Source organism: Colias philodice, chromosome 3, assembly GCF_061535455.1.
Source record: "Colias philodice isolate Cphi_HAF_F1 chromosome 3, ilColPhil1 Martin Lab GWU primary, whole genome shotgun sequence".
In the NCBI taxonomy this organism is placed as follows: Eukaryota; Metazoa; Arthropoda; class Insecta; order Lepidoptera; family Pieridae; genus Colias; species Colias philodice.
In genome coordinates, this window is record NC_143088.1 from 4,999,851 (window position 1) to 5,027,779 (window position 27,929).

General features: G+C 32.6%; 2 protein-coding genes across 2 annotated transcripts; both read left to right on the forward strand.

The window, feature by feature from the left end:
* The first annotated feature begins 413 nt into the window (after positions 1–413).
* Positions 414–6,032, forward strand: LOC149489601 (odorant receptor 4-like). Its single transcript, XM_089714960.1, has 9 exons — positions 414–651; positions 1,056–1,208; positions 1,581–1,763; positions 1,874–2,072; positions 3,021–3,114; positions 3,505–3,606; positions 4,774–4,862; positions 5,389–5,455; positions 5,874–6,032. The coding sequence occupies exons 1-9, from the start codon at positions 534–536 to the stop codon at positions 5,931–5,933; spliced, it is 1,065 nt and encodes a 354-aa protein (XP_089571086.1). The 5' UTR covers positions 414–533; the 3' UTR covers positions 5,934–6,032.
* A 3,007-nt stretch (positions 6,033–9,039) lies between these two features.
* On the forward strand, positions 9,040–27,449 carry LOC149489602 (uncharacterized). The gene is made up of 5 exons (XM_089715021.1): positions 9,040–9,049; positions 9,369–9,530; positions 13,743–13,991; positions 14,677–14,863; positions 27,206–27,449. Exons 1-5 carry the CDS (start codon positions 9,040–9,042, stop codon positions 27,447–27,449), a joined length of 852 nt encoding a protein of 283 aa, XP_089571147.1.
* The last annotated feature ends 480 nt before the right edge of the window (positions 27,450–27,929 follow it).

Genomic DNA, 27,929 nt, shown 5'->3' on the forward strand with positions numbered 1-27,929 from the left:
GTACTCGTTGTTGTACGTATGTACATATTATAGTACAGACCAAAAAAGCTCTACACACTACATATTCTTCATAAAATATCATAGATCAAAAGAATTCTATTAATCCCCATTATTTTACGAATAAATCGTTTGAAAGAAAAATAAGTTTTCTCATTAAACTCTTTGTAATAACAACCTTTAGCAAAACCTTGTAAAAGTTTTTAGTTTCAAATAAATCACTGTAATAACCGAAAGTTTCAATCCATGATAACACAGCTTATTCCTTTTAACATTTATTATAGTTCCTTGATGAATAATTTATAGCCAATTCTCTTATAAAAGAGGATTCTTGCGCAAATCGCATTATTTGATAAAGCTATTTCTCTATAATGGCTGGAAGTAATTTAAATAATAACGCAGCTATAAGTGAAATAAATAAAACGTTGAAATTATGCGATTTCTGTACAAAAAATATTGGCCTATCTTTTTTAAATGGGTCTAATAAAAATTTATTTGGTAAGGTGTGGAGGAACGCTTGGTTTTCATTTTCAGCGATGGTTTTGTTTTTGATGGTTGCTGGAGAAATAAATTATGTACTTGAAAAATTGATAAAATCATCTTCTGTGGTAGAGTTTGTATCGGGAGTACATATAGCAGGCTACGACACTATGAGTAAGTATGGACTTAGAGCTCTATGAAATGTAAAAAATGAAATATAGGTTATTGATATCAAACAGATGACATCCAGGACCTTCGCGTTTAATAATTATTTTAATTAACTCATTTAATTAGCTCATAATGATGTCAGTTGTGAAAGTATTTTTAAAAGCAGTCTATCCATTGTTTTGATTAAATTTATGCAGATAATGCCATGATAATTTATCATAAACAATGTTTTTATTTTACCTTTGTGAAAATAAAGTTAAATATTTATAAAATATAGAATGAAATAAATTCTTAATTCCCTCTCTTTTAAAGTGAAATTGCAAAAGGGATTCCCTTGTTTGAAATAAACTTTTTCTGACTGCCGCTTGCCGTCCAACTTTTATTTAAATTGCAATTTTATTGCTTTTCAGGTTTTGGCAAATTGTTGACGATCTGGTACAAAAAGGAAGCTTTCGAACACCTTTTGATTGAACTGGCCGATATCTGGCCGATGTCCGCACACGATAAAGAGGCTACTGAAATAAAACGTAAAAAAATTTCGCGGCTACGAAGTGGCCAGTTTTGTAAGTTCCACCTTAAAATTGCATATCAATTCCACTTTTTTTCACGTGAGATCCAGAAAACGTTATTCAAAAAGGTATTGGAAAACAACGTTGTTTTGGCGGGTAATACGAGTAACCGCAGTGCCGCGGCCGTTGGGTTTTCGATGTTTTGCGAATCGGACAGCGCAGGATACAATCAACAATGTTTTGTTTCTCTTAGATAGCTGTTGCAATATTTACAAGATAAAAACGGTACACAGAAGGAGCTGGGAATTTAACACTCATAGGGTGGTAGTGAAGATAGCTCTAAATAAATTTGAATCGACAGTCTTTAAAAAAAAAATAACCTTCATTATAATTATTGTCAAGTTTTATATTTATCACGTATTGCAGTGTATGCCTTTTGGAACATACTGGGATTATGGCTGTACAATCTGACACCAATTGCTGTCTATCTTTACCGCAAAATTAAAGGAATGCCAGCTTATTTGGATTATATATGGCATTTGTCTTATCCCTTTGATAAAACTAAACCCGTATATCACGAGATTGTCTTCGTCTTTGAGTTGTATGGAGGTAAATTGTGATGTTCAATTAGTTTGAAATACATCTTGATATCTATGAAGTAATCTTATGAAATGGATAAGGAAAATGCGGGTATAAGTTTATATGTAATTTAATTTCAGGAGTTGTTTCCGTCTGGTCAATGCTTGGGTCGGATATATTATTTATGACTATGTCCAGTCATATTAGTATGCTTTTGCAATTACTACAATTGAAAATACGCCGGTTGTCGTTCCAGAACAATAGCGTGACGGAGAAGAGTAATGCAGGACATTACCAAGATATTGTCGCTGTTGTTAAAATACATCAAAAGCTTATAAAGTAGGAATTAAACTAAGTAAAATATGTTATTATAATAATATACACTTTAAACTCTCTTCTCCTCTCACTAAGATGAAAGAACTCAATATTTATTTTGATATATATGTATGTGCGAAAAGCATTCCAAATCTTGTCAGTAATTTTACATACCCTAGTTAATATATTATTATAATATACTATCTACATTCATTTCATAATATAGGGACATTTCATTTAACAACAACATTGTTCTAGATACGTAAACATTAGTTTTCGGTTCAATGCTCCGACAATTATTTTCCATCGTTCTATGAATCCATTCGAGTTTAATTAGATTCCAAAGTAAATAACTTGAAAACAAATTAACATCAAATAGCGTTTAAGCCTAAAATTATTTTTGATAATAACTACAATTATTAAAAATAATTATTGTAAATGTCAAGAGCTTCTAGAATTATTATAGTAAGTGACGGTTTATTTGGAAAATCAGTTTTCTTCCCATTGTCATCTGATACCTAAGGGTATTAGAATTAGAATGGAATATTATGATATTTCAGCTCGAAAGCTTGTGCCTCCATTACAATACTGTTCATTTCTACCTTTATTTATAAAAATAAGGTACAGTCAATAGAGTGCGTCACACTGAAAAGTGCCTTTTGCATTATAATTATAATCACATCTCTATATTAGGTCAGTAATATCTTTACTTACATAAAAACACGATAAATAGCGGCAATAATCAATATATCTATTATTGCAAAACTTGAGTCAATGGTATCTAATTACGCTACGTGACTATACATAATATATAAAATAATTTTTAATTTATCTGGTTACTGTTGTTCAATACGCGCGAAATTTAAGACATTGAGACAAATAAACTTTAGCAACATTTTTGCAAGTAGGTCTCAGAGAGTCTTGAAAGTGTTTATGTCTTACAATATTAAACTAGTCCTTATTTTGTTTTAGGTACGGAAATGATTTAGAAGAAGCGTTCTCGTTGGTTAATTTAATTAACGTTCTTTTGAGCTCCGTCAATATTTGCTGCGTTGTTTTTAATATCGTACGTACAAACATTTTTATTCATGAAGCATTTGCTCAATAATTTAATTAGAGCCTTGCCCGTTCCTCTGTGTGAGTGTTTTGAAGCTCAGAGAATATTTATATTTCATAAGGGTGCTATGATTTTATGGGCTTTATGATCTAAGTGGTTGTTTTCTTTCTCATTATATTTCGAGCTGTTTTTCTTTCGGTGGGCAAAAATTTTGTTTTCTTTATTATAAGCATTTCAAATAAGAAATTTCTAACTACGTTACGTCATAAATTCATAATGTTGGGATATTATCCATGCGGACACGAGCATATAATATACATAGTGCTCTTTAAATTTATATTAGTTACATTACTATTCCATAATATGTATGTAATTTATTTATGTAGCTTTATGTTGCAGTTACTAGATCCATGGATGGCAATGAGTAACAAGTTCTTTTTGGGCGCAGCATTGACCCAAGTTGGCATTCTCTGCTGGTATGCAGATGATATTTGTACCTCTGTAAGTCGTGACTTTTTTCTGCCGACTCTATTCGATTTAGTATCTAATTAGCTAGATAATAATAAAAATATTGTTTGATATTCTTCTACCTTCTAGTTTTAATTATACAAATCAGGATTTTTTACATTAGGTAATTTACTACAAAAAATTATCGAATAAATTTCAACGGTTACCTTAAACATATAGATTTGAAAAAGCATTTTCAAGCTTATATAAGAGAAATAAATCCACGAGCAAGGTTACAGATAATTAAAATAATAAATACACCAAGTTCCTCTCGTAGTGTCACAGAGCAACTTTAAAAGTAATGAATAAATAAATGGTAAACAGATGTCTACACATGAAAATTATAAATTGAACTACTTATAATTAATAATGGTTTGTTAATATTGAGCACAGAAAATTTGTTTTTCATTTTTTTTTCTTTTTACTTCTTGTACACCACATACATTATAAACCATCATTAGACATGGGTTTATGAAATAAACAGTTTATTATTACACTTCCAAGGAGTAAGTAAGTATATAAGTAACATACACTCGAGTCGTTGTTGTAAGTCTAAATCTCATCAGCTGTCAAGTCCTAAACTTTACAAAGTGCTACTGACCATGTAAGCTGAACAACTTGACAACTTAAGTTAAATATGCCAAGTCATATCAAGCTACGATTGCTACTTTGATGACTATTATCTAAATGCATTTTAATGTAAATTCAAGTTGCTTATAAGATTCGTATTAAATTTCAGTGGGTCTTTTTTAGTTTTCTTGCTTTTGTTAGATGACAACCATTCATTCGTGTTTAAGAATTATCATACAATGCCATCAAAAAAAAAGAATAACTTTTTTTAAGTTTGTAGCTAATTAATTTCACCATAAAGCTCTATGCATGCATATTTGTGAAAAGTCATTTTTGACAAATCCAGCCAAAAGGTTTTTTTATAAATTCGAGGTTCTACAAATTCCAATTCCAATGTAATTATGTAGTTTACGTACAATTATACATTGGGTTATTTTACAGAGACCCAACGTAAACATACGCCTAGTGCCTACGTTTTATAATTATTTATTCTACTATATATAGCTGGCGGAGGCGTATTAAGAGTGTAAGATATATATCATAAGATAAATGGTCTGGCGCTATTGTAACCGTTTATTCTCTTATTCTCAGAGCGCAGGTGTAGCCGATGCTGTGTATGAGAGTGGATGGTACAACAGTGACATTCGGTGCCGCCAAGCTTTACTTATATTAATACAAAGGTATTAAAGTTTTGTATTGTTGGTAGTAGTCGGAACACGTACGGAAACAGCGATAATTTTCGTATGGGTATGAGTTGAATGTGTATGTGGGTTGACATCCATTTTGGCAATTACTTCTGAAGATTTTATGGCTTATTGACATTAAATTAAATTAAGTAGATAATTATATTTCACGCACAAAACGCGAAAAGAAATGCATGCATATTATATATCTATTAACATAGTTTTATGTGAGACCTTAACAAATTAATAACATGCCATAAGCATAGTTTAAGCAAGAAAGATAAAGTTGTAATAAGGTAGTAAGGCGGTATGCTAACGACCATCCGTTAAGACTCTTCATTAGAATGAGCTATAATAATTGGCGGTGCTTCTAATCCTTAAAACGTGATTTGCTCACTTAATAACATGAATATTATTAAATTCCAAGTTACGTAATAATTTTACAGTTTCAATGCCTTATTGTAAATTATTTTATGAATAATATATTATGGATTAAAATAAAGCATTGAATTTTATTTCACAGGTCTCAAAAGCCGTTATATTTCACCGCAATGAAATTCAGTTCGATTACTATGAAGACGTACAGTTCTGTTAGTCTCTTTTCATCTTAATAAAAAAACGAGCGCGTCATTTTCCTTTAAGCGGGCCTATTTCACTCGCAATACTGAGAAATGAATGCAGATAGTGCGGTATACATTTAGTATACCCATTTCTAAAGTATTTTGTCCGTAAACATGCGCTAACGAACAATAAGCGTATTGTGCCCGCTCACGGCAGAGAGACTATTTGATGAAGTTTTTAATGCAAGGAGGAGTGCATTGCGAAATTGTTAACAAAACAGCGGACTTTTCTGTCGTTGTATTTGCTACGGCACGCCTACGAATATAATGCTTTTTCAATACAATATCTACATTTTCTTAATTAGATGTTAGAAGTTGAATGAATATAACATTGAAAGACCAATTTATATCTCAAAACCAGATAACTATATTATTTCATTTGTTGCAGATTCTCACTACTTCATATTCTTATTTCGCGTTGCTGTACACTGTTTATCGAAGTAATTGAAACATGGACGGTGTATCCATTTATTTGGACATTCGTTTTATTGTGAAAGTAATTATTGCACACAAAATTGGAAACTTTTGTCACATATTAAATTGTTCTAGCAGCAGCGAATTGTACCTATTATTGCATACACAACTGATTTAACCCCAACCTGCGCTTAGTTTTGAACTCTTCCCTGAATAATGAACAGGGGAACATTTATCAAGCAAACATTTGCCGTACATTGTTTAATTATGTATGCAATGTACCTACAAAAAAGGTCATTGTTGGCTTAAACAATATTACGCGTTGAGCGCGACCCATGCGCTATCTAAAACATTATAGGTACACGTTTTTGTTACATAAGGCAATTAACGTGATTAATGTAAAGTACGCATGTATTTGTGCTTATGTAGATAAGTGATTTACAGGAATTGAAATGTTTTGTGAATTGTTGAAAACAATCCTACTACTGTTATAAACACAAAGCATAGTGTGGATGTTTAATTTACTTTTATACAAATCGCCTGATCTGATCAAGATGAAATTTAACACAAATTTGTCATCTTACGTATTACAGGGTAATTTCATTCACTAATTTGTAGAGCCACGGGTCAAAGCTCTGATATATGTATATTAAAAATCAACCCCGTGTTGTAAAAGGCATTTTTTTGCGCCGAGTGCGAGCTTTAATTACCTGCAATTTTGCCGTAATTTTTAATAAACAGTTTTAATAAAATGGGGAGCTTTTTGATTCTGCTATCTTCATACCTGCTTTTGCTTTTACAACAAATAAAAATGGTCAGTTTTATTACAGACAAGTTTTGCGCCATGTGCGCCTTAAGATCTACAATATCATTTGCGGACGGGTTATGTAGTAATTTATGGTACTACAATGCTGTCTAAAGTTTGACTGTAAATCTTTACTCACACACTGTATGTGTTGGCAATCTGTAACGGGAAACGGACAGGATTATAACAGAAAGGAAAATAATGATGTGTAATCTTATCATTAAAAAAATAATTAAAATTGTTAGCATGATTTTTCGTACATTAACGAAATTCCCTACTAATATAAATATATTCGCACAAAAATATGCTTTCTGTAGAATATCTACAGGTAAATTCTATTAACATTTAACCCCAGCTATTTTCGCTACAGCTAGACTCTAGAGGAAAGAGCGGGAAAATGCGATAAGCAAACAATATGCAATTATTGTTATTTCTAGCGATAACAGACCAAATGGCTTTTGCCTTTTAAATTTTTGTTTCTTCGGATAAGGAGACTAAATGTGGTTGTGATAATACTATCTATTTGAATATTATATACAGTCTCATTAAAAAGTTGGTTCGGCCTAATAAGCGTGATCAAAATGTTCTTAAAATATAAGTGATTTATATTAACCAATCTAAATTCTAAATCATTGTCAGCAACTCTATCATCTACGGAACGAGGGAGTAATAATATATATGTTATGGACCAAGTGATAAATTGGGCAGTATACATAATGCACGGTCATTATGAAAAATGCCCAATATGAGAGTGCAATTTGATAATAATTATTAAAATAATCAAATTGACCGGGCATTATACATATTGCCCATCACCTTTTGGGCAGCTGAGTAAAACAAACATATATAATTACATTTTTTTTTAATGTTATTGTCATTTAGCTTAAAATAAACTCAATATTAAAACACTTAACCCATTGACCACCGAGCGGCCCGATCGGGCCGAGACACAATAGATTTTCTATTGTGTCTGTGATCCGAGGACTGACGGATTAAACAATCAGGCTCATTATTTGGATTAATTACCAAGGACTTCTACCTTAAAAATCCACTAGTTTTTGCATTTAAAACTTAAGGAAAGTCATATTAAAAATATAACATAAAATATAATTAAATTTAAAACAAAAATTTCACAACGTACCTTTGTTTTATAGAAATGACTTATAGTTCAGGATCCCTCGCCCATTTTTGCAAGTGATTACTATCAAGCTAATTTTCCGTGAGTAGCTTTATTTTGATGAGACGATCAATAATTTCCTGTACGAAACTCTCGATTGTGGTAGCTAACAGAGGTAACAAGGATAAAATTTTTTGATTTGATGGTTCTCAAATATTAGAACACTGTGTTGTGTGTGTTGTTCTAACAAATATTTATTAGAACAACTGCCACTGTGATGGCATTTTGAGGTACACAACTTTTTGGCTTTGCGACAACTTTTCAAGCTTTATTATCAAATTGCCCAATTGTCATGTAGCATTATAATAATGACCGTGCAATGTGATAAAAAATAAAGTTAAGATAGTAATTAATCACTTAGCCCAATAAAGCTAGACATTATTCATAATGCTCGTGCATTATAAATAATGCCCGCATTAATCACCTGGTCCATAACATATATAACAGGATCAAACAAATCAAAAGTCCAATTAAATAAGTCGACACATTCCGTTCATGTTTATAGGTATCGATTTCAATTTAAACTGATAAATGGCAAACAGGATTAATATTCAAAATTAACCACAAACATTTGTACCAATATAATATACGCTTCAGCAATAATGTCATCAAAATGAAACACAATTACGGTCTATGATGCTCATTCTGCAGTGTGGTTAACCAAACACACAGCCGTGGGAAATTAGATTAATTAGTTTTCAGTAATACCTGTCGGCTGTCACAGGACGCACGCATCCAATCTCGCAAGCAAACAAGCTTTTGGGATATAGCCAGGCTATTTCCTGGCCACTAATGTCGCAGCCTGTTTGCTGAACTAACACCTGAGCTAACCTTAATTGAGCTAACGTAGTATTCAATATGTGAAATAAATTCTTGTTAAAATTTTTGTTTAGTTATACAATTGGTTTTAGTCTTTTGAACCGTTTTCTATTAGCCTAGCAAATAAGAAAAAAATATAGAGTGCACAAATCTTTTACAGTCTATTTAGAACATAAAAGTTAGAGATTATTTATTCGAGTTATCTTGAAGGGTAAAATTAAGAATATTTAGCTGATTATGAAGTGAATTCATCAGCTTTATGTACATTTGTAAATTTTCAAAAATATTTTGCGATTTCAAAGCTTTAAGCTTCAAAAGATATACTAAACTCACGGCTTTATGCATCCAGGTAGGGTCAAACCACAACACGTTTTCTAAAGAGGAAGAAAAACACGAAAATAAAAACCGACAAAGTTTAATTAAAATTTTTACCATAAAGTACGAACATTAAAACGTTATTCGGGCTTCGTATCGTACCTTGAAACTGGTTTCATAAAAATTGTTTCATTATTCTTTAAAAATTAATTACGGCGAGAAATGAAAAGGAATAATATTTCTATTACAACGATTTACACTTTTGTTTTAAAATGTAAGCATCTACAATTTTCGTTTAATGTGTTGCATTAACTGGTAGATTAATGGTATTACTAACTTACGATGTGTTTTAGTTTATTATACAATAGTCAAAGAGGATTGTGAAGAATTATTGTGCTCGAATTTGTATGACCCTGTATGCGGCGAAGCGGTGGCGCTTGATGGTGCGGTTGTAATTAAGAGAATCCATAATGTGTGCTACCTGAACAAAATTAAATGTAGATTCAAATATGCAGGTAAATTACTATTTAAACAAATATTTTCATAAAAAGTTTAAACTGAAGGCATTGTTCATTTTGCTTAAACTCTAGTTTTATGCTCTGTATGATTTTGTTACGTATTTCTTTCTGTCCAAGAATATTTCTGCTCTATTTTTCTATTTAAAAATATATGTTCTAAATCTTAAAAGCGTTGCATTATACAAAAACAAACCAGCAACGTAATCAAATGCTTTTATAAAATATATCTACTGCATATTTTATAAAAGCATTTGCTGAAGCTTTTATACTGTCGCGTCCGTCTTGATATTTTTATTACAAAAACACTCTACAAAGTTGTGGCCTAATTAACGCAGATCTAAAGTACCACAACTAACTTTTTACAACTGCACTGAACACTACGTTAGTTATTGCATTTTTGCTTTATATTATACTTTCTTAATGGCACTAAGTAATTTCTCTTCCGCACGTATTTGTGGAATAAAACTGTGTTGTTTGCATTATACATATATTAAACTGACAAAACATAAATATATTTTTATTATGCATGTTTGATGTTGATTCTTATTGAGTCGTAAATATTTTAAAGAAGAATAACGCTAAACCGTATTAATGGTATTTTCGTTTTGTCTGTTAATTGGGGGACTCTCAATGTCGTGTCCGAAATTTTTTCCTTCATATCCATTTCCTTTGATCCGTTTGAGGTTATTTTCTAGCACATCTACTTAGACTCTTATATATAGGTCGTATGTCATCAAGTATCAACAACTTTGTATCCCATTTCAAGAGCATGGCAAAAAATCGAATATAATAATCTATGTTTGTATGTCCTTTTTATGGCACAATATGAACCGTAAACATTTTAACGAATTTAAGCTTGGGATTGGACGATTGGTCTAAATCGTGAATGACATTGGGTGTTTTTCGTATGAATTAATTTTTAAAACCTTTCGATAACGAAATGTTTTAAAAATGTGCTTTTTTCAATGAAAAAAGGGCATTCTTTAATCATAATATAAACAGTAATTTAAACAACCCAAAAGCATTATGGAAAAATCTAAAGAGATCTGTTCTACCTAACTTTAAATCTAACACATCACTACCACATACTTTTAATGACCCCGATAAAATAAATACTCATTTTCTCAATATTCCAGGAGATAACAAAGCAGATACAAATACAGTTCTCCATTTTAATTCAAAAAAATTTTCAAACGCTATATTTTCGTTTACATCTGTTAGTGAAGACAGCATAGCTAAAATTATTTTATCAATTGATTCTAATGCAATGGGGTCTGACGAAATTAATAGAGATATGATCATATTGACATTACCTCATTCATTAAAATTTATAACCAATTTAATCAACAGATCGCTTGCTTCAGGTGTCTTTCCCTCTCTTTGGAAAAATGCTTTAATTCATCCCCTCCCCAAGGTTAACAATTGTTCAGATTTAAAGGACCTACGTCCGACTAGTATTTTGCCCTACCTGTCGAAAATACTAGAGAAAGTAGTTCAAAAGCAGCTTGTGCATTACTGTGAATCCAATAACATATTTCCATCTCTACAATCAGGGTTCAGGGCTAAACATGGGACCTCAACAGCTCTCTTTGATGTTATTGATAAAATTCTTGCATCTCAAGATAAAGGATTTGGAACTGTCCTAACTCTTTTGGACTTCTCTCGTGCTTTCGACAGTATTAACATCTCCCTCCTTTTAGCTAAGCTATCGTACTACGGATTTGACTCGAATACTGTTGACTGGTTTAAAAGCTATTTGGAAAATCGTACTCAACAAGTTCTTTTACGTAATCCTAATGGCAACAATATACTTTCAAAATCTATGAAAGTTACCAGAGGAGTACCTCAAGGTAGTATTTTAGGGCCTATCCTGTTTATATTGTACACAGCAGACATTACACACTCAATTAAACATTGTCAATTTCACTTATATGCCGATGACCTTCAACTTCTCATTCCTATCAGCAGGGACAATTTTGATGAGACTATCTCGAAACTTATTTCGGATTTAAATAATATTTCATGTTGGTCTAATAATAACTCTTTAGTGTTAAATCCGATAAAATCTAAATTCATGATCGTTGGTTCCAAAAATCAGGTCAATTGTTTATCACAGTTAAAACCTAAAATTTGTATCGATAACTTACCTCTCGAATGTGTCAATCAGATGCGCAACCTCGGTATTGAAATGGATAATAATTTGAAATTTGAAGCCCATGTCTTAAACGTTACTCGAAATTGCTTTTATCGTATTAAAGTTTTATATAAAATTCGTAATTTCTTATGTGAAGATATGCGCATACGTTTATGTGAGTCTCTGGTCTTGTCCAAATTAAACTATGCTCTGGCAGTTTACGGTCCTTGTTTGCTTCAAAGAACACAACGTCTTCTACAGAGAGTGCAAAATGCTTGTGCAAGATATTGCTTTCAGATCCCTCCAAGAACACACATTTCACCATACTTAAACACGCATAACCTACTTAACATGAAAAACCGGCAACAGCTTTACTTTGCTAGTCTCCTTTTTGACGTATTAAAATTTAAACAACCTTCTTACTTGTATGATAAACTTATATGGCGGACCTCCAAAGCTTCAAGTGAATGTAGGTCATGCACAAATATATTTTCTGTTCCTAAATACAAAACGGCTGCCTTTAGAGGAAGTTTTAGATTTCTTGCTACGAAGTGCTGGAATGATATCCCGCCTCCCATTCGAAATTCTCAATCAAGGGACACTTTTAAAAAGAAATTGAAAGCTTATTTTCTTATTATCCAGAAACAGTCTACATAAGTAATCTACCTTTTGTCATTATTAGCATTTTTTTTTTGTTCTTAATAATCATCTAGTTAATGCTATAATCTATTGGCCATTTAATGAACATCTATCCCTAATTTAACTATTTTATATATATAATTTTTTGTGTTGTGTTGAAATAGATATCTTTAACTTCTTCTACTTGGTGCTAGCAGTATTAATTCATAAATTCTACACTCTTTCATTTTAATTCTACACATTTTATTTGCTGATCTCGTTTTCCTCTCAACTCACTTAGCCGATTTTCCTCTCTGATTGGCAAACTATGTCCATACTTATTTTTGACATCAAAACTTTCATACTTTAATATAATATATTTTATACCATAATTTTAGTCCGTAATCCCTACATTAGAATTATACTCTTTACAGTCACTCGACTCTTTATTTATTATGGTGCTGACAGAATAACAGCGTTACAGCCTCAGCTGTAACATTTATGCTGAGTCAGTATTCCCTTTCCCTGAGGTGATACAGATATAATATAATATTATTACGTCTACATGTAATGTTATACTTACTTTTTAGGGTTCCGTAGCCAAAATGGCAAAAACGGAACCCTTATAGTTTCGTCATGTCCGTCTGTCCGTCTGTCCGTCTGTCCGTCTGTCACAGCCGATTTACTCGGAAACTATAAGTACTACAGTGATGAAATTTGATGGGAATATGTGTTGTATGAACCGCTACAAAAATATGACACTAAATAGTAAAAAAAAGAATTGGGGGTGGGGCCCCCCATACATGTAACTGAGGGATGAAATTTTTTTTTTCGATGTACATACCCGTGTGGGGTATCAATGGAAAGGTCTTTTAAAATGATATAAAGTTTTCTAAAAAACATTTTTCTTAAAGTGAACGGTTTTTGAGATATCAGCTCTCAAAGTCGTAAAAAGTATGTCCCCCCCCCTCTATTTTTATAACTACGGGGTATAAAATTCTAAAAAAAATAGAGGTGATGCATGCTAATTAACTCTTTCAACGATTTTTGGTTTGATCAAAGTATCTCTTATAGTTTTTGAGATAGGTTGATTTAACTGTAATTTATTATATTTGCTGCTACGGAACCCTTTGTGCGCGAGCCCGACTCGCACTTGGCCGGTTTTATTTTTAGTTATAAGTGTTGTCTGTAATTTAATGTACTGTATCATTTTTTGGGAATAAATGTTTTTCTATTCTATTCTATTCTATTCTATTCTAAATAAAATGGGGGCTTAAAAGGTAATCAATGACAATGAAAATTTCAAGCTTAAAAAAATTCACGCTGTTACGGTTTTATCACACATTATTATTTGTTACCTTCTTTATTATTAGGCACCTTTGTTTTACCATGAAAATTTAAAAAAATACAAAGTATCACGACGAACTGACATCTTTGTACCTACAATTTGATTTCAGACGTAGAACAGATTCCCAATTATCTCTGTGGCATACGCGAGGACAGGGACTCGCTAACCAATCGTCGTGTCAACGACTTCAGCATAGTCGGAGCGCATCAGGCCTGCAACCACACATGTCCAACATACTGCCTGGACACGTACGAACCAGCCTGTGCACAGATCTGGTCAGCTGACATGCAGACGTACACTTACCGGCCTATGATCAATCATTGTCACATTGATTTGTTCTCGTGTGTTGTGGGAGTTAGTGAGTAATTACTAAATTATGATTTACTAGCCGCTACGCCCGCGTGGTCAGAGGAAATTCTCGTGGGGATGAAAAGTTTCACTGCTGTAAAAAGGAGCCGTATATCTATTCTTTAGCCTCCTAATTATATCTTTGTAGTCGCGATGTGAAGCAAAAGCAAACAACCACACAGCACACTGTCGTTATTATAAGGAGATATTCATATATTTGTAAGGGGATGTTAGTACATATTATATGGGAAATAGCACTGCCTTAATAAGGAACTGTTTACAAAATTTTCTTTTAGTCCATAACAACTTACACAATAATGCGGTCACAGCCTTACTTTACATCACAATTATTTTGCACAAAATGAAAACGCTTACAAATTGTAATAGGTATTTTTCAACATAACAATTATAAAAAATGCTCTTTCTGAAAACGCGGAACTCTACGTGAGTACATACTGTATAACGGCATGGATGATATTGCATGTCTGTTGTTAAAATTTATTAAAATAAATATTAAAATTTGAATGAACATGAACAGGAGAGCAGAACAAAGAGTAAATTGTATATTTTATTTTATTGTTACAATCTTTTTACAACGCATTGTTGAATATTGAAATCCAGAAATTTACATGATTGTTATGTTCCTTTTTTTTCTGGTACTTGAAATACGTAGTTAAATTTTGTTGTTATTTCAGACGTAACAATACAGCCATTAATTGGGAAATGCTACAAAAATCCAACGGCCCTGATGTTCATGTTCCACATTGCGTCGTTGAAAACCCTGAAGTTATTGGATGAGCCGCCCGCAGTTGCTCATAACAAGCTCGCCCCACCGGCTACACCTAAACGAAGATCAGGAGCCAATATTATAGAAGAAACAGAGTATAGGGAGTTTATTAACCTTCTAACGAAGCGAAAATAAATTTTATTTCTTTCAAATATATGTAATTAAATAAATATTTTATCTTTCAGCTCAATTTTGTGTTTTTTTGCTGTTTGTTATATATTTTTAAAATATTTCCATTATAAAGGCTTATAAATACGACTTTCGACTAGAAGTTAGTTAGAATACTTTATTTTATTTACATTGTCAGCATTAAAAACTACGAGTATTAAATTTTGTTCTTTCTGAAAATTTTCTCTCGTCTAAAAATATCTCAAATAAATTGCCGACATCACTGGATTTTTAAATGAAATCTATCAAAATAATTGAATCGCTTTAATTTGATGAGAAATTGCAGCATTAGAACTATCTAGAATTCTGAAACCGCCATAACAGTCGAGTGCCTTTCATAATCTTAATCGGCAATCTGGAGACTTAATTAAATTTTCCCACCGCATTTAGACAATATTATAAAAAATGAGTTCTTTTTATAACCTCGCTAAGCTATCTGAGAAGATTAAACCCTAATGTAATCTGCTGGTGAGGCGAAATTTATAGTTTTTTTTTTCTATTTTATGATTTCATATAAAGCTAATTAAACGTTAAAATATGTTATCCTTCATAAAATATCATTTTAACTTCGTACAACATTTTTCCTGAATAATCTAAAAGGAAAAAGCGCACACAACATATTAAATATTATATAAGAGTATTTCAGTAAGGGAAATAAAAGAGAGGAAAAAAATTACATTTCAACATCATTTCAACTCTAATTTACTAGCATAAAATACTCAACAATTTCCTCTATATAAAATAAGTGAAGATTCTGATTTTCAATTAAATTTAACGCGAATTTATAAAATTATTATAAAACATCATTAAATTATATTCGCAATTAAACTTTGCATATTTAATAGTGTTTTGAGATTCAAGAAAGTTAGCGGGAGGTAGAGTTTGAAGAGATAGCCCGCATTATGAGAGGAAAGCTGAAACTCAAGTAAAAACTTAAAAGCTACTCGACACTTCTTAAATCTATTTTAGTTCGCACTTCTACAAGAAACTTGAATATTCTGTAAACTAACCAAATGTTGACAAAAAGTTAGAATTCTTGAGGGAATGCTTAATTTTAAAATATTTATTGCATAAAAAAATACTCCATATACTTAATTATGTTCATTCGAAAAGTAAGAACGATCAATTAAATAACAAATATTTAAAATTTAAATTTGCTAAAACCAAGTATTATTACCAGTTATGTAATATCGACAATAAAGTATAAACTTAACGTTCCTTACTTCAAAGATATACTAAGATAGTATGTAATAAACGTAACATAAAATTTATTTTGTACTTTTCGATTGAACAATAAAAAAGAAAAACAGAATAAGCAAAAACAAAGGGTACTCGATGCTAGTTGTAAATCACTGGTGATTTATAGTTTATACAGCTCAATACGTGGTACAAAACGGAAATGAATAACGTGAGTAATGTAAGCGAGGAAACCCGTAAATTAGATAACTTGCTTTCATATTTATGTAGTCAATATTGAGTTTTACTTTTGTGTGTGGATAAATATTTTAGTTTTTATAAAGGACTTGCTACTCGTCTCGGCTCCACGCGGAGGCCGGATATGTAGATATGCTTGTTTTTTCCATTTTTTAATAATTCCTATCCTAATCCAAGTATTTTTATTGCCTCTACCAAAAACCGAACCTACCTATACCTTTCGTGAAACCTACCACCTACATTGACACTCAAGATAATATTGCCTTAAAAAGGAAATTTCAGCGAAGCTAATTTTACGTTTATTGAACGCTACAGCTTTGATAAGTGGGGAAAGTTTTACTTATTATCTCGGTTAAAGCGGGGACAAAGTTTAAAATTGGTTCAACAATACCTATGGTATAATTTAAACTTATGAATTGTTCCGTTAAGATAACTATTTAAGTTAACTAAAGAAGCTTAATGCTGATATTCATATTGTTTCGCACGTAAAATTTAGTTAAGATACATTGAATCGTACCGTAATTTATGTTTGATATATTTCCAAAACAAGCTAACAAGGAGCTTTCGTCCCTTAGTTATAACTTTGGTGTTTTTCTCCTATATTACAATCCGTGTCGGTCGTGATTGCAAAAATTTTGTTTGTATTCAGCGGTCCCGAGTTATTTAACTAGTCTACAAACAAGTTTACTGCCCTCGAGGCGTAGACGGACTCCGAGTCGGAAATGAACTGGCGAAAGATTCAACTTTCGTATCTCTTTTCATGACATCCTCGACGTGTCCTCATTTCCCTTACGATTAAATCTCTGTAGAGTAATAGACTGTAACTGTTTTAAAAGAGTTTAAATCTGTGACAGATCTCTGCTAGTTGAGGACACTTCAATCTTTCAAAGTCTATTTGCTCGCTGTTGAATTTTCAACTTTGAAATTTAATGGAAAACTTCGCTCTACGTACCTACTCTCGTCACTGAGGCGTATAGTACGTATAGAATGGGCATTTCACAGTTATCTGGAGTTGTGTACAGGATGAAAAGTTTTATGATTGAAATAGACGTAATAAGGTAAGTTCAACTATTTAGGATTGTTGTTTTTATTCAATATAGAAAATTACTTTAAAGTTTGATTACAGGTATTTAATATCAATTTTACCACTGTTTTTTCGAACTTTTGAAGCTGAAATCCTAACCTTTACTTAATGAAATGTATCATGTTTACTTTCATATAACTTTACCATTCACCTTAGATAAAATTCAATTACTAAAGTATGTAACTCCGCCCGATCTTATTACCTTATCTATAATCCATTAGGCCCCTTAATATCGTCTGGTGTTAATAGTCGATAAGCTAATAACTATGCCTTCATCGTTGACATTTACAGCAGCCAATTTCGAGTGGATAATTAAAACGTTCGTCGAGGGTCAGGCGCGACACCGCACGCCGGGACTGAACAACATTTCCGCTTCGATAAAACCACGCTTTCCCTGAAATACCCCCGGTTAACTGCACTTGATGTTGCTGTACGTATAAATAATGGAATCAATGTCCGTTTATCCTTTTAAATTTAAAGCTTAATGCCGGCAGTGATGTGTTGTTCGCAAATTAATGATGGATCAACTTTCGCCATTTATTGTTTTCATCTGTACGACGTGATGGATATTCACGAGCCTCTTTAATCTTTATAAATATCGAACTGTGAAATGATGAAAGCTTTCATTAATTTTTGTGTTTTATACATATATCATATTAATTATAGGTACAATTTTAAATATGAAAATACGTGATATAGCAAATATTGAGTCACTTAATATTTTAAAGTACATATAATTTGCTCAGCTTTAATATAAATTATACAACACATGTGTAGGCGCTAGTGCATTTAAGTAAGGTGACCTAATTTAGTCTCATCGCAGCAAAATTGCCTCCTACGGCTATTAACAGTTCGTTAGTGCTCCAAATTGTAATTTAACTAAGTCCGCTATATTAGTTTTAAACGCTAATTTATTTCAGTTTGAAAATGTTGAAAAAAAATACAAACTATTCTCAAACAAAAATAAATTAGCGACAAATTAACAAATAAGACATACAACATACAAAGTCATAAAACATTAATGGTTAAATGTTTTATTATTTATTGCAGAAACTGAAATCTATCCGCTGTATATTTTATAAAATATCAACTTTTTATACTTTGGTGACTTTATTTTTCTCACAATTTCGTCTGTCTAATCATAAAATCGCTTTGCCAATATTTATGGATGAACTAAAAACTTAATTAAAGTTCGGTAAAGTATGAACTTTTTTGAAGAATCGTCTGAATAGTAAATTAAATAAGGTTGTTAAAAAACCTATATACATGTAGTTGTATAACATCTAAATCAAAACATTTTGTAAACCGATACACGGATTTTACATGTATCATCCCAAATGAAACCTAATTTCAAGAGATAATACGCGCATAAAAATTACAGCCTTTCCCAACGATCGCGGAAATAAAATTTGTGATTATGTCGCTCAGAATCTCGTGAAAGAGTGTCATGGCTCTCGCGATATTAAAATTTAATATCCGTCGAGTAACAGCTCAAATCTTAATACGTCATCATATTGCTATACGAGGCACTCTCGACACTGATTACTGTGTGAATAAAGTTAAAGTTATTGTTGTGATTTATTTTATGTAACGTGTTTAATTTTCCGTTTTTATGGCAATTGACATAATCTTTATTAAGAAGGTCGAGTTAAGTATTTATTGATTATGTATCTAAAGTTTGTCTTCAAGAGTATTTAGAAAAAAATAGATTTTCACAGATAAACGTAACAATTTATAAATCTAATTAGTACTTACCTAGTAGGTTCTAATAATGCAGAACAATACGGTTATAATAATGCAGAACAATAGTTTCATTTCTTATTGTTGCCATAGAAACTTTGTTAAATTGTGTACATGTCCTTTAACCCATTGAGCCCCAAGCGGCCCGATCGGTCCCAGACACAATAGATTTTCTATTGTGTCTGTGGTTCCGGAGCCTGAGTTGAATGTTAAATTGATTGTTTTCCAATTTAATCTATAATTAGGTAACATAATGACGAATGTTGTGTAACATAATAATGGCTTGATTTGACCTTAAATTAGATATTACTATAATGTTGTCGTTCTCGAGTAGATACTTAAACAAAATTGCCTATGAGTCGACTTTCTGAAGAATGCTTGTACCTGTCGGTTGTAAGGGCTCTTGGCCGAGAAAGGTTTTGACGTAGATTGCTACCTGAGAGTACCTCTAGTGGTGACGTGAAAATGTGGTGCTGCCTATGTAAACATACTCGACGATCGGGTGTTTAATATGTTTGTATTTCGATAATGCTATGCATTTAGGACCCTTTCATCCACAGCTTAGTCTCTACATCCTAGCCCTTCTATATCTAGATGGGTTATTAGGCGATATTTATTGTTTAATAAAAATAACAAGAGGTAAAGGGAATAATTAAGTAAGTATATAAATCCTTATAGAAGAGAGATTCCAGATTTAGACGCATGTCTTAAAATTTTCCTGTTCTAGGGCTGTAAATTTCGCCATTCATTATGAGAACGGCCACTGCTTTCTGACATATAGCCAATTTGTAAATTGTACGCCAGATGCGCTTGCAAAACCCATGCATTCGAATATCCTTTGGGCATTGAGATGATAGTGCACGAACAATGAGTGGACGAGCTTTCGAATAATGTTATCTTCTGCGCTAGCGAGTGTCCTTTGAGATTGACAGTGCTAGCCGAAATTCAGTAAGGATTAGATACTAGAAAGTGAAAGAAATCTTCACTTCTGCTATTATTTGTCCTTTACCTTTGGCAATTTTTAATTATTTATAGATACTTAATGCCATTAGGTTTATTAATAGCGAAATAAGAACCAGTTTCGTATAAATAAATAGATACACTAACAATTAATACCTACATGAATAATTCCTAGATACATAGGACAATAATTCATAGCCTATGCAGCGTTAGTAATTTGGTGCAGCACAAATCCCCTGTTCTCTAATTCCAAATACGAGAACGGCTTCCACCTATCGGAAACATGAAGATCTATTTGTTATCCCATAGAAGCAATATTGGGGATTGTTTATTTGATGCACAGTTTATATTAGCAGCAAAGAGTAAAGACTCAACTTCTTCCCTAGACAATTGTATACCGAATTATGATAACCCAACCAATACTAAAATTGTACTCGACTAAAATTGTATTGTCGAATTGAGGGGATTTTGAGTTTGTTTTGAGAGTGACCTATTTAAGCCATTGTCAAATTTTAAGGGGAGTAAAATAATGATAAGAAATATCTGGGAAGCGCCCGGCGAGATTTAACGCGAAGTGCATGAGAAATGCTACCAAATAAAAATTAAATTTAATATTATTTCAACGGTCATAATAATCCAAGCATGTCTTTCGGTTTCCTATTATTACAGTAACGTAAATCATATAAGACTTCAAATACTAAATAAAAGGGTTACGTATGAATGTTGTGCGATTTAGATTTGCGCTTGACTGAATTTCTGGGGTGCGTCGGGGTTACCCTTTATCGGTGGCATTTTTACAGCTCGCTGGAGAGACTGAAAAGTGTCCATTGCAAACCTAGATTTTCCTAAAATAGAGATACGTACGGAGTATGAATGAATATAAATGAATCAAATTAGAGAGCAGTCTTTTTAAATACGAAACGGATTGGAGCAAACAAAATTTTTTATTACAAAATGTGTCGATATTAGATATACTGTAAGGTTTAAAATTAAGGCCCATTGTTTTATTGAGAAAGTGCAGTTAAATCATAATATTTTGAAATCAATCCCAGTGTATCGATTATCCACCCTCTAAAATTGTCTAACTTACCTACTTAATTATCACATGAATATGCATACATATTGATAAAAAAAATCACACGACGCTAAAATTGCTCTTTTTAAAATTAAAATTCTTAAATAAGAACTGTTTCACGCAGCAAATCCACGTAACGAAGGAGCACTTAGCAGTTAATTTCAATTGTTCTCCGTTAAGAAACATTGTAGTGTAATTAGGTTAAGCAGCAGCAGCGGTGAGGTGATCAATCGTCTGCAAAGAGTTTGGGTTTGAGCGCACATTGACTTACGAGAGACCTAGAAAGTGTTATATATGGCATATAAATCTAGTTTTATTGTTGTCTACTTATTTTTCATAGCCGTTAAAGTTAAATACTTGTGTAAAGTACCTCATTGTCATATAATTTGATGATGTAAAATGCTCAATAATGAATAAATGTTTAAATTTGAATTAGCGCTGGTTTTAGTTTTTAGTTAGAGAATGTAGTTGTGTTTGAGTTTGGCTCAAGAGTGAGTGAGAGTTCTTTAATAATTAAATATTACGGTTAACAGGAATCATTCCTTCGATACCGCAGTAATTGCTATCTACATACTAATAAGTTGCCAGAGGCGATCGACGGGGTAGAATATTTATATTTATACTCTGTCCATTATATTATTTGCTTTTTGACAGCTTCACGCCTATGTATAATTGTATTGTCTATGTTAAAATGTCATACAAATAATTATCGTACTTCATGGACAGGTCCCGCCCACTTAGTGATGCCTACACAGAATTATTCAATGATGGGTCGATAGATTAAAATAATCGATAGAAATACTCTGTAATATATATCCGATACAGAAAAACTCTTCTATTATGTTATTATATAATTTAAACGTAAAGACAACCAAATTGTAAGATAGAAACCAATAAATAATAAAATATTAGTTTAGTTTAGTTTTAACATACAATGCATAGATATGTGGTCTTATTATTACATATCTTATTAGTACGTTTACGTTGTAATTATTATTTACGTACCTGATTCGATTTATGATAATAATTTGAATTTATAATTGAAATGGTATCACAATCGATAATCTTTTGAACATCACTTCTGGTATCACCCGTCGAGCTGTCAAAAAGCAATTCTTATAGTGGACAGACTATAGCGTGTATTGTTATATTAAGTAATTTATCGGCTCGTTTTTATATTACTTTGTTGTCATTATCACAGCGTAATTTTTCTAACGTAACTCAGAAAACTGTATAATATTCATTAAACATTAATGATAAAACAGTGCATATATTTTCAATAATGCAGACGGTTCAAAAGGAAAATCACATATTAACTAAGTAGATACTGGAAAAACTGGTTGTTTGTAACAAAGTTGCCGGCAACTGTCAGTCGTCGGTGTTCAACAATGTTTCCACATTTATTCGCCGGAGCATTTAATAAATACATGCAGGTTGCATCGCAGTTATCATTTTGCATGTTAATTATCATGTTTACATTAATTGATGTACATGTACTGTGCCGTTTAACTCATTTAACGAAATCATTTTCAAAGCTTTTCACTCAAAATGATCAAAATTTTCATCGTGTGTTCCTTTTTTGTTTCTATTAAAAATATATGAATAAAATTATGAAACAACGAGATCTAGATCTCGTTTTAATCACCCTTAGAAGTTCAGCTTCAATAAACTTCGTTCATGCAAATTAAGTATCTAATATTAATAAATTTTAATCGAATACAAGCTAGAATTTTAATAAATGTTAATATTGTTATATTGAAACAGTTATTATAGGAATGATTAAAATTAATACTTGAGTAAATAGACTTAATACAATTTACTTTCTAATTAATAATCATTAAATTATGAAGTGGAATAACAAGTACTTCATTAATGTCAAATGTAAGGTGCGATCAGTAGATTATTTTATATTGTAAGTACAACTCGTAAGGCCCGATATTCTCCCGTTGGAGAAATCAAATAACAAAATTGCGTTTGGAAAATTATTATCGAACAGGAGCGGATGCAAAAGTAATGTCTTGCTCAATATTCGATGATCATAATATCAAGCACTCAGATTCCGTCAAGAGGTTACGTGAAGCGAACAATAATTCCCTTTTCCAGTTAATGCTCGGGCGGATCGCGGGAGGCTCACGATAGGAATTCGCGGGCAAACGTAAAATGGAAATTCTCGATATCTACATATTTTTCCGTTGGTTTGTTTCTCTTCCGCGGGTTCAATAAAACTCGGCGGAATCTACGCCTCTGTCTGACATTTACATGCTGAAATTGATTCTATTTTGATGTTTTCGTTTCGACGTTGTTTACGTGAAGGGTACGGCTTTAATTACATCGCTTTCAAAGAGGCTATAATAGACTCAAGATAAAATATTTACTCAAATATTGCCTGAAGATAATTTCGCCGTTAATTGTATTCGAGCCGACGTTTAAAATGTAGATTGATTTTCATACCTCGTTTTATGTAGGCTTGTTTATTCTTATCTGTGGGAAGTAATCTATAGTCAATATTTATCAACAAGGAATATTGAAGCGTAGAAGATGGAAATACGGTGCGCATATGAATGCACAAATACGGCTTGCCTTCCGTGAGAACCATTCCAGTTTCTTGGAATTTATTACTCTCAGGAAGCACTCCTAATATATTTAGGGAATTACTTGTGTTTCATATTCTTTTGTTGTTCGTTTATTGTATACCCATAGTGATTGGATGTAGAAAGGTTACTAGAAACTGGGTTAAAACTTTTCATTATGTTTCAAGCCTTTTAACATCTACGGAAGTTTGCGATTATGAAGCAAAAAATATAATGTTAATTTTTTGGTTTCATTCGGTTCTAGCAGTAGGTAATTACAAAATATGTTAAATAGAAGAGAATTAACAGTTCCTTCAGTATCTCAATATGTTTCGGTAAAATAAAATGTCTGTAGGTAAGTAAAATCCCCACTTACCATATATTAAGTATTTACGTTTAGCGGAGTTCCTCTTGGGATTCCTGTATTCGCATCGGTAAACTATTTTTTTTATTTTCCTCCAATAAGCGATATAAATCCTCCAATAATTTTTATTTTCAGACAATGACTTGGCTGAGTTCTTCGGTTTTATTTAATTATCTATTATAAACAAATTTGCATACGCCTTTTGGCTTTTTTTTTCAGGCTATGAACTTTCGACTTAAGACTAAATGATCTTAAAAATCTCGTTTTGTTTGAAAGTACATTGAATCTTTCATTCGATGACGATAAATTATAATTTTCAATGCTATTTCATTGAACATTTCTGTCCTCATTATTAATCCTTTATCTACTCGGGACCGTTGTCACCCACTTTCACTGTTAGAATGTCAATAGACAAAATAATTGATCATTACCAAATATATCTATACTAATAAAGTACTAATATTATAAAGCTAAAGAGTTTGTTTGCATGAACATTTAACGCGCTAATCTCAGGAACCACGGATCGAATTTGAAAAATTATTTCAGTGCTAGATAGTCTATTTATAGAGGAAAGCTATTGGCTATAATATATCATCACGCTAAGACCAGTGGTAGAGCAATGAGGGTGAACTAGGCACAGCTATTACAGTATATACGGCTAACTTTATCATTACACAATAAACATACAATCTCAACGAAGTCATATTTAACCAAAGTTAAATTACAATATTCACGAAGTAAACAAACATTTAGCGGTCGGAATTACAGAAATAGATGTTGGCATTTGTCCAGGACTTACCAAGGTATCGACTATGGAGGATATATTTATTGTTATTGCAAAAACTTTAATGTGATTTAAGTGCTCCATGAACTTGGTTTGTTTTATTGATTTATTTGATATTTAAATCAATAGTTCAGGATCCATCGCCCATATTTGCAAGTGATTACTATCAAGCTAATTTTCCGTGAATAGCTTTATTTTAATGAGACGCCCAATAATTTCCTATACGAAACTCTCGATTGTGGTAGCTAACAGAGGTAACAAGGATACAATTTTTTGATTTGATGGTTTTCAAATATTTATTACTAACTGAATTTATTTTTTTGTTCAATCTCAAGATAATTATCTAAATTATTCGAAAAAATATTTGTCCTACAAAATCTATGGTTTGATCAAAGAGTCCCCTCTTTCCAATGTGTATCGATACGAGGTCATCATAAATGATTACTAACCAGCTAATTTTTTTGTTTTCACTTTGTTAATATTTATATAATTCAACAGACATATTGTCCTACAAATTGCGTAATAAATATTTGAGAACCATCAAATCAAAAAATTTTATCCTTGTTACCTCTGTTAGCTACCACAATCGAGAGTTTCGTATAGGAAATTATTGGTCGTCTCATCAAAATAAAGCTACTTACGAGTTACGGCAAATTAGCTTGATAGTAATCACTTGCAAAAATGGGCGATGGATCCTGAACTACAAGGAATGAAGCGAATGTAAATATGACAACTCAAACATTAAATATTCACTTATAATACCACAAGAGCTTCAAAATTATCGGGTATTTTCCGATAGGTTCGTTGCAAACAAATGAAGGAGTCAAGTTTTTAGTCAAGGTTAAAAAATCACGAGCGCGAAGCGCGAGTGATTTTTCCTGTAAAACTTGACGACTTTATTTGTTTGCAGGGAACCTTGAGGGAAATGCCAGATAATTTTGAAGCTCGTGTGGTATTCGGGAGATTATTTTTCCATCCCAAATGTCGGCCAATAATTTCACAATTGAATTCAACCTGTCAGTTTGACGTCAACGACCAGAGAAAATTTTCAAAAAATTATCAGTATAATACCATGTAGGTTGTACCACGTGACGTCGAATGGTGCAATTCTATTGGTCGATATTTGGGTCGGAAAAATAATCAGACAAAATATGACAATAACATATTATATTATATACTACTTATAAATTTTTGTACACACATTGCATATCCAATATAATATAGAGGAGAATTGTGAGGAGAATCGATTTATCTATTTTTCTTCGATCTTATTTGACCATTGAAAAATGCGCATGTACGATGTGAATTGATTTTCCGTAAGAGGCTAATATCACGTGTTCTTGCGTGTAAGGAAGTTTTTATGACTGTATAGTTGGATTAAAGTTCTCTGCGTACATCTAAAGAATCCGTTCATTTCTGTTGTGTTCAAGTGATTAGATTAATCTAAAGTTTGAATTCTATCCATAGTACAATTTTTCGAGACTTGCTCTATTTTGTTAATTTTCCAAATGAACTAGTGCGAATCTTAACCGGACCTATGCTTGCAATTGAAATCAAAGAATATGAATATAAAGGCTTCCCAAATTGACGTTTGGAGTGTCAGTGTAGCTCTCAGTTATTTATGCTTTTAAAAATAGTTTACTTACGTAAATATACTCTAAATGTGCACAGTTTTATAAATCACTAAAACACGCGTATACCACAGTGATATTGTATCAACGTACTAAGTTTTTAGTGCCAAGTGAAAGATTACAGCTGACGATCAGCTGTTAGCCGTACTGGACACAGGTACCCTCACAACTAAAAAGTGAAAATACAACGTTACTTTTCATACGTGAATCCTTTGTTATATAAAGGCAAAGTAAAACTGTACCTAACAATTATATATTGCCCCTGTAATTTTCTGTGTGAAGTTTTGTAAAAAATAAAGAATAGAACAAACTTAAATATTTTAATCGCTTAATATAAGCTTACAAATTTTAACTTCAGTGCCATCTCGCGGCAACCCTAAGACTTACCAGGAAATTATCAATAATTAGAATTATGGCCAACAAGTGTTCCTCTTGTGGTAAATTCTACGCTGCAACAGATGGCGCTAAATGTATGAAATGCAATACAGTATATCATAGGCAGTGTCATAATATAAGTCCGCATACAAAACCTAACTCTAACTGGCAATGCAAAACATGTCTTCAAAAAGTATCTAAAGTGCAGACACAATATGATACTGATAGCGATGTATTTTTGGATGTGTGCAGCACCGAATCGGGAAACAATACACCCACACTCACGCGCGAGATTCAACTTCTGCGTACAGAACTATCCGCATTTCGGGAGGAAATGAGCCGCCTTTCTAAAGTGGTTGGCGAATTTAGCTCGCGGCTGGACGGAGTGGAGGAGAGGGTGAGAGTGTTGGAGCATTGCAATACGGTGCAAAAAGACATGGCTGAGGAAGTAAACCATTTGAAACAACAATTGAATGAAAATGAACAGATCTCTTAAACGACCTAGAAATATCGGGTGTTCCCGAAATTGCTGGTGAAAACCCTCTGCACACTGTCACTACACTTGCGCAAAAGCTGGGTGTGAAACTCGATGAAAGAGATGTTATGTGTGCTTACCGTGTAGGCGTGAAACGCGCATCTAGCATGCAGGACAGCGCCTCAGGCACTAGCGCTTCGGCCGCGCGCCCGCGCCCTATTGTGATGCGTCTCGTGCGCCGCACTGTGCGCGATCAGCTGCTGCAGTCGGCCCGCGTGAGGCGCGGGGCCGATACGTCAGGCATGGATATACCGGAACAGCCGCGCAGATTTTACGTTAACGAACGTCTTACGCCATTAAACCGACGCCTATCTTATCTTGTAAGAGAGGAAGCGACTGCTAAAAAATGGCGTTTTGTTTGGACCCGCGGTGGTCGTATATATGCCAGACGTGATGCTAAGTCATCTTCGCATTGGATACGCTCAGAAACAGACTTGCGTC

Coding starts and splice junctions, on each gene's coding strand:
- LOC149489601 (XM_089714960.1), top strand. CDS start 534: ATGGTTTTGTTTTTGATGGTTGCTGGAGAAATAAATTATGTACTTGAA. Junction 652..1,055: donor AGCAGGCTACGACACTATGA/GTAAGTATGGAC, acceptor ATTGCTTTTCAG/GTTTTGGCAAATTGTTGACG. Junction 3,607..4,773: donor CAGATGATATTTGTACCTCT/GTAAGTCGTGAC, acceptor TCTTATTCTCAG/AGCGCAGGTGTAGCCGATGC.
- LOC149489602 (XM_089715021.1), top strand. Junction 9,531..13,742: donor ATGTAGATTCAAATATGCAG/GTAAATTACTAT, acceptor ATTTGATTTCAG/ACGTAGAACAGATTCCCAAT. Junction 13,992..14,676: donor CTCGTGTGTTGTGGGAGTTA/GTGAGTAATTAC, acceptor TTGTTATTTCAG/ACGTAACAATACAGCCATTA.